The sequence below is a fragment of the Echinops telfairi genome, unplaced genomic scaffold (assembly GCF_000313985.2).
Source record: "Echinops telfairi isolate 266 unplaced genomic scaffold, ASM31398v2 ScPeMD7_18;HRSCAF=68, whole genome shotgun sequence".
Classification (NCBI taxonomy): domain Eukaryota; kingdom Metazoa; phylum Chordata; class Mammalia; order Afrosoricida; family Tenrecidae; genus Echinops; species Echinops telfairi.
The window spans coordinates 28,579,801-28,595,547 of record NW_022103915.1 but is presented as its reverse complement, the minus strand read 5'-3'; the positions used below and the strand labels follow the sequence as shown (position 1 = coordinate 28,595,547).

Genomic DNA, 15,747 nt, shown 5'->3' with positions numbered 1-15,747 from the left:
CTCTTTGGAGCACTGTCCTCCAACTCTTTTTACTCTTTCTGTCATATTTGACACTGGGTGGGCCCACAGTGCCACCCAGGCTGGGCACCTGGCGCTAAACCAGGGCTCTCCCGTGCTCCCTGGTCCCGGTGTCTCCCAGATACGCTCTTACCTGCCGTGCCCGCAGGGGACCAGTCAGCCCCCGGGAGGATCGCTAGGCTTTGTGCCTACAGCATCCCCTTACAATGAATCCCTCGGCGCTATTTGGTATTTCTTTCAAGGGATCCCCATGAGGTTGGGCCACCAGAATGTCACTGCCGCGTGGATTTGGGGTGACTCGGATGGTCTCCCTTGGCAAACTCCACCAGGAACCACAGGCCTTTGGAGTATCCCTACCAGTTTCTTCCAGTAGGCTACAAGGTCTCGAAGAATCTGTTTCTAAACCGTGTGAGGCCGGGTAGGTGCGCACTGTGTCTTTTCAGCATGAGTAACATCTCCTGGGCAGGTTCTCTGGTCTCTTTTGTCCCAGGAGTCTACTGATGTTGCCCTCCTCCACCCACTCCTAGACCATTGCCATCCATCTGAGGTATGGACCAAAACCCAAACTTGCTGCGAGTCGATTCTGACCCTACAGGACAGAGGAGGGCTGGCCCCGGGGGTTTCCGAGGCTGTCGGTCATGATGGGGCGAGAAGGCCCCATCTTTCTCCCGAGGAGCAGCTGGCGGTTTCCCCCGTGGTGGACCTGGTGGTTCGGACCACGACGCGGCCAGGGTTCCTTCCAAGGGGCAAGGAAGGATGTGCATGTCCCCAGGTGCTCATCACTGACCTGACCTTCGAAGGGCAGACTTGTCAGGAAGGCGCAAACCCGCTTCCAGTCTCTCCAGAGATTCAACTCCGAGACATGTGGCCAGCGCCGCGTGCGGAAACACCACGTGGGTGACTCAAGAGGGGCAGCCCCATGCGTCGTCTGAACTGCACCACGTCTGGGCTGCTACACACGGCCGTGAGAGGGACAGACGCTTGCTGGGTTTTGCTTTGGATCCTCTGCCCCAACCTCCTGGAAGTGACTCTCTCCAGAGGGGTGGGGGTGGGGTGGGGAGGAGGGTGGGAGCAAAAACAACAAAATCCCGATGTGGAGGAGACAGAGAGCTGGCTTCACCCCCCATGGAACTACTGCGTACCTGAAGCACAGCCACTTGGCGAGAAGAACATGGTGGCTTTGCTTCGCAGTCACCTAAATGAAAGGGCCCGGGGTTTGGCCCCGGCTCAGAGGAAAAGGCACCACCCCTGAGAGGCGCCCCCCTGCCCCTCCCACGACACCTGAGCACTCTCGGCCAAGCCTGGGCTCGGCCCTAGCGCACATCTGAGAAAGGATGCCTCCCGGCACCACCAACAGGGCGGGAGGCCTGCCCGCTGTTGCCACGGTCCACCCATGTGGCTCACAATGGCTGCATGAGGTCACGGAATGTTGAGGATGAAAGGAAAGTGTCCCCTAAGCCACAGCTTCGCGGATGGGTGGCCATCCTTTTGACAGGACTCCCAGGAGCGGAGCCACACCACCGTCCCTGATGAGCGTGGGAAGCAGCTCCCTCCCTCAGGCAGCAGAGTTGGGGTCAAATCCCTGTAGGCGCAAGCCCCACCACAGCCCACTTTCCCGGGGGGTTGCTGGAACGGAAGGATAACCACACACCCCCACCCAGGTTTTACCTGTGCTGAGGTCCAGGGGGTTGAAGTTTGAGGAGGTGAATGGACAGGTGAGCTGCTCTTAGGGAAGTGGCAGAAAGGTGGCAAGAAGCTGGCAGCAACCCTCAGGGGGTCCTGACACCATGGAGGAGGATGAGCCTCTTGAGGCCGAGACAACAGGTGACAGAAGCATCCCATCCCACTCCATCCAAGCCCTTTCAGTCCCAGGGACCCGGAAGGCCCCATCTCTCCTCACCTGGGGCCCTCGAAAATTCTGGCTCAGGCTCAGGGCTTGGTGAACAGGAACGAGAGGGTCAGATGCAGTGCTGGGTTGGAACTGACTCCCAAGAGGCTCTAACGTGGGCTGCTTTCTAATCCCAGGGAGTTTGTGAACAGGTAGGTCTGTTTCCGTATCTCTGGGCCGGGAACTCACCTTCACAGCTGGGATCAACCAGCTGAAAGTCCTCCTCTGGCCGACTCTCCTGTTCCTTTTTGACATCACATGAGGGATTTGAAATCAGCCATGGTGGGAGTCCTTAGACCACGGTACCTTGGCTAATATTGTAAATCAGGCCGCCGGGGGAGGGAGGGGCAGGAGGAAGCACCAGCAGGTGTCGGCGCTCCACTGGCTGGACAGAATTCTCAAAGTGCTTAACTCATGGGCATGCAGAGGCTCAGACGCGTGTCACTCTCCAGGACTTCCAACTGTCAGCCCCTCGCCACTCCCAGCCCTTATCACTCAGGCCTGTCGCCCACCTGGGCTGGGAACTGACTGCTGGGGCCAGACCAACCTGTGGGCCGGAACTAAGGACGACACAGGCTTGTGTGAACTCCTCTGGAACCCCACCATCCTAGAATCCGGGTGATCAAAACTCAGTCCCCCAAAACAGCCTGCCTCCTGCAGGACAAGGGAGCTCTGAATGTTGGGGCTTGGGGCTGGGCCCAGATCCAGGAAACATGCCCGGGGCCTGCTTCGATCCAGGGCAGGTTTGCCAAGCCCCTCTTCCTCCTGATCCTAAAGGGACTTCTTCCCTGGAAGAAAGAGAGGCGGGATCAAATCCGTAAGACTCAAGCTGCCCCTCCGACTGCTCCCTGGAGTTCACTTCACATTTGCCCCGGGGACTCCACCTGCCCTGTCCCTTGCCTCCCCTCCCCTCCTCCACCATGTGTGTGCCTGACAGTCAAAGTCACCTGCTTCCCCAGAAAGAACAGCCGCAGACTCTTGACACCCACCCACCCAGAGACACCAAGGCTGTGGGTCTCCTGAGAATGCGCACCAGGGGTGCTGAGCACAACACCCCGTGGGCCATAGAAGATCCCCTGGCAGGAAGCGAGAGTTTGCACCACACAGTCTCCCTGGCAGGGGTTGGGGCCCACAGAGGGCTGATTCCAGGGGGGCCCTGGGACCCACAACCAGAGTGCGGAGCAGAGGCAGGGGAAGCCGGCGGCAGGTCCCTCCCAGAACTAAGGAGCTGGGTGTTTCTTCCAGATGAGGCTGAGTCTGCACCCGCGCCCCAGGACAGTGATGAGACGCTGTACTGCGAGGCCGAGGCTCCCCTGACGGTTGAAAAGGAGAAGCCGGTCTGGGAAAGCTCAGAAACGGACCTGGAGATTGAAGGTGAGCTGCCCTTTGCAGCGGGGAGGGGAGGGGGGGAGGGGGCAAGCAGGCAGGTAGCCGGATGGCCTCCTTCCTCGAAAATAGGAGAAAGCCATCCTTTCCCTCCTGTCCTCAGTGGCCACAGCCCTGCCCAAGCAGGGACGTCACGCTGTGTGGAGCTTACACAGTGTCCTCCTCAAGGCTGGCCTGTCCGAGCTCAGGGCCGATCCTCCCAGCAGCCCGAGGCAGGGCAAACCGATTAAAGGCCCAGGCTTTTTTTTTTTGGTGTGTGTGATCTAAATGTTTCCAGATGTAGCATCTTCTGTCACCTTTGCAATGTCCCAGGAAGTCGCCATTCTCAAGCCCCTCTGTCTTTACTCACTCACATACTGGCCCGGTGGCGCTGTGGTTGAGCTCTTAGCTGCTAACTGAAAAGGTGAGCGGTTCACCCCCCACCAGCCACTCCTTGGGAGGTATGCCGTCTGGGGCCCTCGACTTGGAAACCCTATGGGATGTTCCCACTGATGTCCCTGTCCACACTCAATTGTACCCGTTCGAGAAGGTGGCAATAGATCCACTGCTGTCCAGCGACCTCTAAAGTATATCCCCAGGCAATGTGGTGAGAGAAAGATCTGGCTTCCGGGTAGAGCTGAATAAATCCCATGGTCAAGCCCAGCAACACTGCCCCGTTTGGTGGACTAGAAACATGCTCCAAACTCAAGTCCTGTGCTGGAACAGACACTTGGCCTGGACGCTCTGGCTCCTGGCGCTGACAGCTGCTGAGGGTGCACAAGAAGGACATGACCCGGTGGGAGTCAGAAGCTAGCAGCCGGGCTGCAGTGCAGGAAAAGGAAGAGTTCGCTCACCCACCCTGGGGCTGTTTTTCCTGCACAAATACGGTTCTCAACCGGAGGCAATTTTGCCCCCTCGCCTGCAGCCGATGAGCCAGGCTGCCCAGAAGCAGAAAGAACAAAAGGTTCCGAGAGAGTTGGGTGGAGAGGTGGGGCCCTCGACTTTATGGACTGGTTTTAGCACAGATCAGCAGGGTATGGACTTTGGGCTGGATTTGTTGCCAGTAAAATAAGAATGACAATCCCTTTTATGAGGAAAAATGACATCCAAGCCTTTGAAAGGAGAAAACAAAACAAGAACAAACTAAACTCGCTGCCGTCGCATTAGCAATCCCGTAGGACAGAGTAGAACTGACCCTGTGGGATTCTGAAACCGGAAAGCTCTAAGGGGTAGACACCTCTCCTTTCTCCCACAGAGCAGCTGTTGGCTTCAAACTACTGAGCTTGTAAAAACTGGTGTCGCTGGCTCTTCTGAAAGAAGCCCCATTTAAATGCGGTCTGTGGCTGTGGAGGGGTGGGGGGGTAGTGCAATGATTAGGGAACACCACACTGGTGTCCCACACAACTGCCTTCCCTGCAGATACCAGCCTCGAGTTCTGGTCCCCCAGGACCCTTCTCACTTCAGACCAGCAGCCTACAAAGCCTTCACACTGACCCTCAGAACATCCGCAGAATACACCCCAAGAGCTCTCACAGAAGGCAGTCAAAGTGCTGCACTTAGGATTACAGTTTTATAGCAGAAAGGCTGCACGTTAGCACCAGCCAGAGGAAGAAATGAGAAAGGGCAGGTTAGGAGGGGGCCTGATGGCACCACGTCCTACTTAACTGCACAGTCCGTGGTTCAATCCCACCGACCACTCCAAGGGAGAAAGACGAGTCTGTCTCCTCCTGTCTCGATGTACAGTCTCAGAAACCCTTCGGAGCACCTCTAGCCTGCCCTGCAGGGTCACCATGATGGCAGTGGGTGCAGATGGGAATCCTGATGGGAGCCTTGGGTCATCCTGTCTTCGTGGAGTCCTGGGCAGCCACCATGTGGGTGACAATACACAGTAAGCTCACCTGAGCCTCTGTTGCCAGAGTCTGTCCTGAGGCTCAATCATCGGAGGGAGTTTCAAAAAATTTCATGGGGGAAATTCCATTATCTTTTCATTCCATTTTCCACACATTTTCTGTAGCTGCTGCTGTTGTGTTGCTGGGTGCCATCAGTCAGTTCCAACCAGAGTGACCGTCTGCACAACAGACGGAAACACTGCCCGGTCCTGCACCATCCTCACCACTGTTCCTACGTCTGAGCCCATCGGTCCAGGCACGGTGTCAGTCCATCTCATCAAGGGCCTCCCTCTTTGGCACGGCCCCTCCACTTTACCAAGCATGAGGTCCTCCTGTGGGCACTGGTCTCTCCTGACCACATGTCCAAAGTCTGTAAGACAAAGCCTTCTCATCCTTGCCTCTGAGGGGCACTCTGGCCGTACTTCTTCCAAGACAGAGTAGTCTGTCACTTGGCAGCCCATGGTACTTTCGATACTCTTGGCCAGTGTCACAATTCAAAGGCATCCATTGAAGCCCCTGCCCCAATGGCTGCCCTTTATTGAGTCTCCAGCCCTTTGCAAGGCTTCTGGCAAATATCTTAGTCTCCAGTGCTTCAGAAGGTCACAACTGGTCAGTCATGTCCCCGAGCCCCGTCATCGGTCACACTGTTAGACTGCCCAATGGCCAAAGCCCCAAGGTGGTAAACCTAGTCCTACCCGGCAGGACTCTCCATGGGCCTACTGATCCCTCCCAGCTGTGGAGGGCAAAGGCCAGGCCTCCCTTGGCCGCCGTTGTTGGGGTCATCAGGTCAATTCTGATTCATCGTGACCCTCTGGGACTGGGTAGAACTGCTCGATAGGGTTTCCTAGGCTGTAATCTTTATGAGAGCAGACGGCCAGGTGGTTTCTCTCCCAGGACAGGACAAATGGTGGATTCGAACTGCCAACCTTTCAGTCAGCAGCCAAGTGTTAACCATTGTGCCGCCCAGGCTCTGGTTCCCCTCTTTGGACCAAGTCAATCCTTCACCCAGGCCATCTTTCCATCTTGCAATGATTCCTGTCTCAAGATGCTCATGCTGTCCCGCTTAGATGTCTAGTGGGGACTTCCTCTCTTGCAACGTTGTATCCATTGCCCATCACCTTGTAATACTGGCGATGGCTCCCGGGTGGTGAAGCTGCTGAGCACTGGCCTGTGAATCGAAAGGCTGCTGGTTGGAATCCACCCACCGACACCTCAGGAGACGGGCCTGGTGGCTACGCTCTTGAAAACCCAGGAGGCAGTTCTGGTCTGCCCTCGTGGGATGGCCGTGAACTGGAATCAAGCAGACAGCAATTAAACCAAAACTGAAGTGGAGCCTCCCTCCCCTCCCCCACCCAGGCTCAAAACCCACCTGTTCTTATCTGGTTTAGGGCCTTCACACTGGTCCCAAAGTAGGCAGGGAGTCTGGGACTTCATACTTCCTTGGGGCTCGGTCCTGCAGTCCACCAGCCTGGGAAGACGGAGGCCCTCTCTTCCCTTCTCCAAAAGCTTGAGGCCTTCCTAAAGCCAGGAACTGGTGACCATTGTTGGGGGCTTTGTGGGGCCAAGGCTCCCCCTTTGACCTCTGGCTGATTGGAGGTGCCCTCTAGACTCACACCCACAGGGGCAAATCAACCGGGCAGAAGGGCTGGCGTTCCGAAAGGAAGAGGCCTGCAGCTGAGCATGATATGGCACAAATGGACACGAACTCCTCCTTGACCTCATCTGTCTTCACAGATTCGGAGAAATATTTCACCACTGGTCAGACGGAGCTGTACCTGGAGGCCTGCAAGCTGGTGGGCGTGGTGCCTGTCTCCTACTTCATCCGGAACATGGAGGAGACCTACATGAACCTCAGCCACCACGGGCTGGGGCCCAAGGGCACCAAGGCGATCGCCATCGCCCTGGTGGTGAGCATGCTGGAGGGGCGTAGGGGGGGAAGCGCGCTGGAGACTTAGGAGAGGGGAGGGTGACAGGTGGATAGCTCTTCCTCTTGAAAGCCCACTCAATGCACGTCGGTGCTTGCCGGAATGTTGCAATCCTTGCATTCCACCCTGTCCAACAGCGCTACCCCACGGGAATGGCGGTATCTTTGGGGTAGGCATAGCCAAGCAAGGACTTGGCCTTGAGCACTTATCATGTCATATGATTGCAGCTGATTGCACACAACACGGACTCCCTCCATGCGCACACCTCCCTGAACTCCCCCTGGAGACGTAACCGCCACCGATGGGCACACGCCTGTGGATCAGTTGGAAGGGTAAAGAGACGTTCCAAAGAACATCTCTGTGCGTGGGGACATAGCAGCGTCGGCACTCCACACGTGCCCACTGAGAAGCCGCCCGAAACGAGAGGTGGTACCATTGTTCTGGAGGAGGGGGCCTAACCGTTGCCGGCTGAGTTTCTGGGAACAGTGGTCACAGTGAGGGCTCTGGGGACTTGGAGCATTGGCTTGCTGTTCCAGAGATGTAGTCTGCTCTATTTTCCCATGGACATCCCGTGGACAATCACTGTGACACACTGGTGGCCTCTGGGACCCGCTCCTTACCTCCTGTACTGATCTAGGGTCCTATCTTTGTGTTTCTGGGCTCCCTCCATTGGAAAGCACTCTGGGAGGGAGGTTGGTATTTCTCTCTCTGAACAAGCCCTCTCTGGTCTAGCGAGACGCCCTGGATCTTGGTTGATTAGGTGACCCTGTGTGTCATTGTTTGCTCAGCAGTTGGTCAGCACAGAGGACCACGAGTAGAGAACTCAGCCCCACGACAAGACTGTGGATGGATTTGGGACTGGGCATTCATTTAACATGCAGTGAGCTGGTCCCTAGGATGACTCTGGAAATGGACGTAACTTGATAACACCTAGCCTTCCAGGCCTGCTGGGATCGGCAGTCTCCACCTTACCTTTGAGCATCAGGGAACACTGCTCAGGGAGCTGAGGCCAGCAAGACAGTCCACGCAGCCCCCGGGGAGCCATCCACCACATACCTCACCATCTATCCTTTCTCCTGAAAGGAGAGATGGCCACCAGAGGACCTTGCCATGCTTGGTCCCGCACTCCCTGGGTCCAAAGATGTTGCCTGTGTGAGCTTTCTGTTCTGGGAAAGGAGCCCCGGTGGTGGCGTGTTTCTGAGTAGGGCTGCAATCTGCAAGGTCAGCAGTTCAAAACCACCGGCAGCCCTGAGGGAGAAAGACCGGGCTTTCTACTCCCATGAAGAGTTACTGTCTGTCTCAGAACCCACAGGGGCTCGCTATGAGTCAACACTGACTTGATGGCAGGGAGTGAAAAGGGGTTTTGTTGGTAGCTACTGCAGTCCCGGCCCCCAATAATGGCGGCCAGCTGTACACGGAACGAAACACTGCCTTCTCCCGTGCTGCCCCCATGACCAACGGCGACTCAGACAATGTGATCCACAGGGTTTCCATGGACTGGTTTTCTGGAGTGGGTTGCCAGACCTTTCTTCCGAGTCTCAGCCTAGCAGCTTCCTGCTGAAACCTCTTGGGCATCAGAGCGACGTGCAAACCTCCACTGGCAGGCAGGTGGTGGCTGTGCGGGAGGGCACTGGTGGGCAGTCGAACCCGGTCCCTCCGGCGTGGAAGATGAGAATTCTACCACGGACTCCCTGGGTGGTGCAAACAGACACTGCGCTAGGATGGGACCTGATAGATCCGAGGTTTGAGTCCATGCAGGGGCCCCTACTTCCCACAAACCAGCCACGGGAGAGCTAGGGGCCCGTCTCCCTCTGACACACACAGGCCCCTCGGGCCAGCACCTGGTTTGGGGAAGGAGGACTTAGAGTTGAGCCCTCCTCCCCCTGCTGCCATGCACGGCATGCCTCTCTCTTCACTCCCAGGGGAAAGGCAGAGACGTGCACACTTGCTCTCCGAAACCCAGAGGGGACAGTTTGACCCTGTCCTCCAGGGTCTCTCTGAGTGGGCAGCGACTCGAGGGCTGGAGTCCTTCCTGGGCTAACAGAGAAGGGACCCAATCGCTAAAATAAAGGCCCTGGATTGCAGGCAGTGGGACGCTCCAGGGGGCCGCCCTGCAAGAACTCTTCTCGCTGAACATCCTTCTGAAAGGGATCAGACGTTTCTGAATCTGCAGTACGTCGTCTTCACAGCGCTCGCCCTGCAGGCTAACGAGGGCAGAAACCGCTCAGCTCCTCTGTACCGATTCCCTTTTAGGACTTTGTGGCTATCCCTCTTCTCAATTCCCCCGGGAGCCAGGAGAGGCACCTTGCCCCAGCCAGGCCCTTGGAGGAGCCCCCGTGGCACCGCGGGTGACAGGTAGGGCTGCTAGCGGCAAGGGCAGCAGTTTGAAACCACCAGCCGCTCCAAGGGAGAAAGACGAGGCTTTCTCCTCCCGTAAGGATGCTCGTCTCAGAAGCCCTGTCTTACTGGGTCGCTATAAGTTGGGGCCGACTTGATGGCAGTGAGTTTGGTTTGGGGGGAATGGCATGGCTTCTGCACTAGCCCCCGTTCCTATCTACTCTTGTTCTGACGTGAGTCAGCCCCGACTCAGAGTGACCCTACGCAAGGAGAAGGGAACACCACCTGGCTGTGGGTCGTCGTCCTGGCGGTGCCGGAGGCCACTGTCGTGGTCACTGGGTCAGCCCATCTCCTTGAGGGTGGTCTTTGTCCAGGACCCTCCTCCTCTTTACAGAGCACGAGGTCCCCTTCTGGGAACCAAGCCTCCGTATGCTCTCGTCTGAGGAGCATTCTGGCTGTACTTCAGCACAGACTTGTTTGTCCGTCTGGCAGTCCCTGGTCGGTTCAATACTCTTGGCTAACGCCCGAATTCCAATGCGTCCATTTCCCCGCCGTCTCCCTGACTCGTTGGGATGCTTTCCCGCGCTTATGAGGCAACGGAAAACACCCCGGCTTAGGTCGGGCCGTCTTGGTCCACATCTTTGTCCCTCTCTCCTCCTCTGACCTGGATCTCCACGCCCTCTGGGCTGACTGCGCTCTTCCAGGGAGGGGGGTGCCCACGTTCTGGCCATGATGCGGGACGGATTAGGTTACCAGCCAACTCCTGTGTCTCTGTCCCCCTCCCTGGTGGTGGCTGAAGTCCAACACGTCCATCATCTGCCTGGAGCTCGAGGACAACTGCATGATGGAGGAGGGCGTCACCAGCCTGGTGCAGATGCTGACGGAAAACTACTACATCCAGGAGCTGGTAGTGTGTGTGTGTGTGTGTGTGTGTGTGTGTGTGTGTGTGTGTGTCCTTGGCTGCCGCTGCCGCACCCACCCGGGGGCTCAGAATCACTCAACACCAGCCCAAGCCCAGGCTGGCCCCTGGCGCGCTCTCAGAGGAGAGCCATTAGTCACAGCTGCTAGAGGGGCCATGCTCCCTATGACCCTGGAAACCCCTAAGAAATCCTTTCCATTCATACCTTCTATGCCCCTGAAAGAGCCCCTTGCTTCTCTGTGTCCCTCACTGCCTCAATGTCACTCCACAGCAACCTGATAGGACAGCACAGAACTGGCGGCTCTGTGGGGTTCTGACACTGTAAACTGTGTACCGGACTAGAAAGCCTCATCTTTCTCTGGAGAACAGTGAGCAGTCTCAAACTGTTGACCTTGTAATTAGCAGCTTAACTCATAACCACTACAGCCACCACCCTCCCCACCCCACCCCCAAGTCAATTCCAAGTCCTATCGTCCCTAGAAGACAGGGTAGAACTGGCCCTGTGGGATTCTGAGACTCTAACTCTTTATGGAAATAGAAAGCCTCATCTTTCTCCTGCCGAGTGGCTGGTGGTTTTGAACTGCTTACCCTGCTGTTAGGAGCCCAAGTTGAAACTCATGACATCATCAGGACTCCTTGGGTGACCCCAAAGGGACACCGATGGCACAGTGAGTTAAGCATTGGACTGCCAACCACAGGGTCAGTGGTTCAAACCCACCAATTGCCCCAAGAGAGAAATATGAGGCTGTCTGCTCCCATAAAGATTTGCATTCTCAGAAACCCTAAGGAGCAACTCTAGTCTGTCCTACAGGGGCCCTGTGAAATGGAATTAATTTGAGGGCAGTGGGTTTGGGTTTTGGGTGGCACACATGGCTAAGACAGAGGCACGTAGGAAGAAAGGCCTAGTCTACTTCAAAGAAATCACAGCCAGAAAGAAGCCTGTGAGGGGCAGTGCCACTCTGAACCACGGACGGTGGCTGCCAGGAGTGGGAATCAACTGAGTGGCAACCAGTTACTTGTTTTGTTTTGAAGTACCGGGCTAAACTATGAAGATAGGAGTAATTGAGGCCAACTTCACCGGGGAGTCAGGAGCCCTCGTAGCAGCAGACTACAAATTGGGCTCCTCACCACAAGATCAGTGGTTCAAACCCACCAGTCACCCCGCAGGAGAAAGATGAGGTTGTCCACTCCTGGGAAGATTTCGTTCTGTTCCGTTGCACTGGGTCACTCTGAGTAGAACTTGGCTCCATAGCAGTCAGTTTGGACATGTGGTTGGGTTTTTGTTTTGCTTTATTTTGCTGGGTTTCCCCAGGGGAACTATAGAGAGTCAGCCGGTCTCACGGAGGCAGGAGAAGACCCAGAAGAGGAAACGGCTTTGCAGCAACCCTCTTCCATGTTCTTTGCACAACATCAGTCCTTCCCATCCTGCATGCCCAATCCTCACAGCCCCTCCTCCCTCCCGTGACGCCACCTGACACCCCAGCGAACAAGGCTCCTTCAGGGGGGCCTCGCACATGCAAGTGTTCCCTTGCTTTCTAGAACATTTCCGAAAACAACCTTGGTTTGGAGGGGGCCAGAGTCATCACAGACTTCCTACAGAAAGATGTCTCTGCGCTCTGGAACCTCCAGCTGTCAGGTGAGCCTGCAGGAGGGGGAGGGAGCGGGGGATGGGGGAATCGGGGCTGGTCGCGCTCACTGCCCAAGGAAACTGGACAGCACATGGAAACTGTTCACTGGCACCCACCTGGTACCTTCTCAAGTGGTGCCCTGGGCAGTGCCATCCCTGCTGTACCCCAGATCCTCCTCTGGAGGGGATGTAGGGTCTCCGGGAACTAGACCGCTGAGACCAGAGCCCCGCACTGATCCCCTGCTAAAACCTACCCTGTCCCCCATACTCTACAGCCACACTGTCCCTCAGCTCCCCACCCTCCCAGTCCCACTTGGCTCTCCTCAACACACACACACACACACACACACACACACACACACACACACGGACCTGCCTCTGGAAATTCTCTTCCCTCCAATCATCTGCAAGGCCCATTCTCTCCGTCATCCCTATGTCCTCTGACATCCTCTGAGAGGACTTCCCCAGTCACCCTACCAGTGGGACAGCTGCTCTCCATCCCCAGCACTCTGTGTCCCTTCCCAATGCTGCTTCAGAGCACATGGTGGAGTGCTTATGCATTGGGCTGCAAACTGTAAGGTCGCCAGTTCAAAACCACCAGGTGCTCTGAGGGAGAAAAGGGAGGCTTTCTACTCGTACATAATCACAGTCTGGGAAACCCACAGGGGCAGTTCTATCCTGTCTGATAGGGTCACTATGAGTTGGCACTGACTCGATAGCAATGAGTTTGGAAACTCATTGTATGAATGGTTTCAATCAGTTCAGTCTGGTTTTTCCACTGTGGAGGTGTAGTGGGGAGGGGGGGTACACCTGAGAATTTTAGTACCCACAAAACTGCCCTCAACTCAGGTTTGGAATTTGAATTTAGACCATGTGCAGGCTCAGGGAATCCCAAAGCCAAGAAATTAACATCAAAGTGTGTTCGAATGGCCAACCATTTAAGATCAAAAGGGCAGCATTTAGCAAGGTCAGGATTATGGTAGAAGGAGCAACAGAACCAGCAAACACTGGGAGGAGGTGGGGTCGGCAAAGGTACCTAGAGGGATGGGAACAGGTAGTGGACACACAGTGTATGTCAATTGCTGACTGGAACACTCACGAGCCACTCTGTCCCCCTCCCCCTAAATCACAATGAGCAGTTCAAATTAAAAGTGGCGCTCTCGATAGTCTCACCAACACCACAGGCCAAATGTGTCGAGTCTCCTCTGGTCCTCCTGGTTTACCGTCCGCCTTTCGTGCAGAGATGAGGTGATGGGTCAGGTGCACCGTGCTCCCTGAGTGACATCCTTGCTGTTTAACACTCTAAAGAGGTCTTGTGCAGCACTTTGGTCCAAGCAGTGTGTGCTTCGATTTCCTGACTGCTCCTTCCTGGAGCATTGACTGTGGATCCAAGCACAACGAATCCTTCCTCCATCTACCATGACGTTGCCTATTGACCCAATTGTGGGGACTTTGGTCTTCTTGACACTGAACTATAATCCACACAGACGGCTGGGCTTCAGGACCTCCTTACTTTCCAAAAGCCAGCTTGTGTCTGCATGCGACAGGCTGTTAAGAAGCCTCCCTCCCGTCTTGATGCCCAGGTCTTCGACATAGAGTGCAGCTCCTCCGTCGATTTGTTCAGCACACAGACGGAGTGAGTATGGGAAAAGGATACAACCCGGACACGCACCTTTCCTGATTTCAAACCATGTAGCATTTCCTTGTTCTGTTTGATTAACCTCAATTAAAAACAAATAAACATGAGAAAAGAACAACAAAAGTTTTTAAAGACCCAAATGATGATTTCAAGATAAATCCAGAGGAGTAAAATTACTGCCTATCACAATGCATCCACTTTTGTAAACGTTAGAAATTCATTTCCAACTGTTGGTCTTTACTCATATGGGGCAAAGGAAAGCAAAGACTTGAAGAAGGAACCAGCCCACGGGACTGAAAGCCACATAAACCCTGGTCTCTCCCAGCCTGAGACCCAAAGAACTAGATGGTGCCCGACCACCGCTATCAACCACACTGACCAGGGACCCACTAAAAGTTACCCTCTATCAGGAATGATAAACGGAGAACAAAATCTAAATTCCTAAAAACAATACCGGCCCCAAGCCAGACTCACTGGGCCCTTAGGGGCTAGAGGAGCCTCTGAGAGGATTGCCATAAGATAGCCTTTGAACTTGGGACAGAAGCAGTTCCCAAGGTCACCTTGCAGCCAGATAGAAGCTTAAACTATAAAATATGCACGCTCGCTCATGTACACTGTGCTCCCTGCACGAGACCAACTGATGAGCATTGGCCCCGAGGCAGAGAGGAGAAGGCCAGGACAAGGCCAGGACGGGCAGGGAAGCAAAATCAATAGACACAGCAAGCAGACTGGAAGCCACGAGAACACTGACACATTGTGAATTTGTCATGGGATGGGACACGCGGTGTGAAAATAGCCGGATGGGAGCCCACATTTTTATTTAAGCTTTCACCTAGAACACTATACCACCTGAGGACTGTAAATATTGAAACCCACATCTGAAGGGAGGAATGGTGTCAGGGCTTAAATTGTGAGCACCCAGTTTGCAGAAGGCTATGGATGACAGTGGAAGCCCAAAATCCACCCATTCGCAGGGCCCCACGTGGATTAAGACTCCGGTGAATGTCCTCTGAGCATAGTCCAGGGTGTGAATAGCCTTCTTTCAGAAGAGAGCACTGTAAAGTCCATCGTGGAAGATGCTGTCAGGTTAAAATGTAATACCTATCGTTTGAGCTCCCTTTCGGATCACTTTAAAGCTTCGGTTTTCAGGATTTTCTGCTTTCTCTTCAAAGCGTGTCTACGTTTGTCTAGTCTTCGTCGTCATTGTTGGCTTGTTGGCTTGCTCTGTGTGGTTGTGTTTTGCTTGAGACGATTTTCTGTGTAAGAAATCCAGCATTGGAAGATCCAGAGAGACAGTAACTGGGTAGGGGCAGGGCAAGGGCAGATAAAGAGAAATGGGGAGCTGACTACGAGTAGCAGCAGAAAATGTTCTGAAATCAATTGTGGTGGTGACTGCACAAATCTTCTTAATCCGATTGAACGATGAAATTGTATGATATGTGCCGCATCTGCCAAGAAAATGACCTGGGAAACGCACACAATCACACAGGCACACAATCACACAGGCACACAATCACATAGGCACACAATCACATAGGCACATAATCACACAGGCACACAATCACACAGGCACACAATCACACAGGCACACAAGCACACAGGCACACAATCACATAGGCACACAATCACACAGGCACACAATCACATAGGCACATAATCACAGGCACACAATCACATAGGCACACAATCACACAGGCACACAATCACACAGTCACACAATCACATAGGCACACAATCACACAGGCACACAATCACATAGGCACACAATCACACAGGCACACAATCACATAGGCACAATCACACAGTCACACAATCACACAGGCACACAATCACACAGGCACACAATCACATAGGCACACAATCACACAGGCATTTCTAAGGTCCAGATTTCCCTTTGAGGAGACGGCTGTGGTTGTGTGTGTCCATTCTGACTCACGGCAACCCTACAGGAGAGAGGAGAACTGTCTTGTTGAGTAGCAGATCTCGGGTCCCTCCTCCCGTGGAAAATCTGGTGGATTCCGTCAGCAACCCAGTGCTGAACCACTGCCCCACCAGGGCTCTTTAGGTCTCGGGAGCCCCAGGGGGTGGTAGGTGATGAACTAACTGACTGCTAATCACCAGGTCAGCAGTTCAAGCCCAC

The 15,747-nt window shown here is 54.8% G+C and overlaps 1 protein-coding gene across 1 annotated transcript in view; it reads left to right on the top strand.

Annotated features, from left to right (window-relative positions):
• The first annotated feature begins 1,805 nt into the window (after positions 1-1,805).
• Positions 1,806-15,747, top strand: part of LRRC74A (leucine rich repeat containing 74A) — a 37,950-nt gene continuing 24,008 nt past the window's right edge. Inside the window, exons 1-5 of the mRNA XM_004699047.2 lie at positions 1,806-1,842; positions 3,152-3,280; positions 6,895-7,067; positions 10,222-10,329; positions 11,881-11,977. Coding sequence (XP_004699104.2) covers positions 1,806-1,842; positions 3,152-3,280; positions 6,895-7,067; positions 10,222-10,329; positions 11,881-11,977 — 544 coding nt within the window. The remainder of the gene's footprint in view (positions 1,843-3,151; positions 3,281-6,894; positions 7,068-10,221; positions 10,330-11,880; positions 11,978-15,747) is intronic.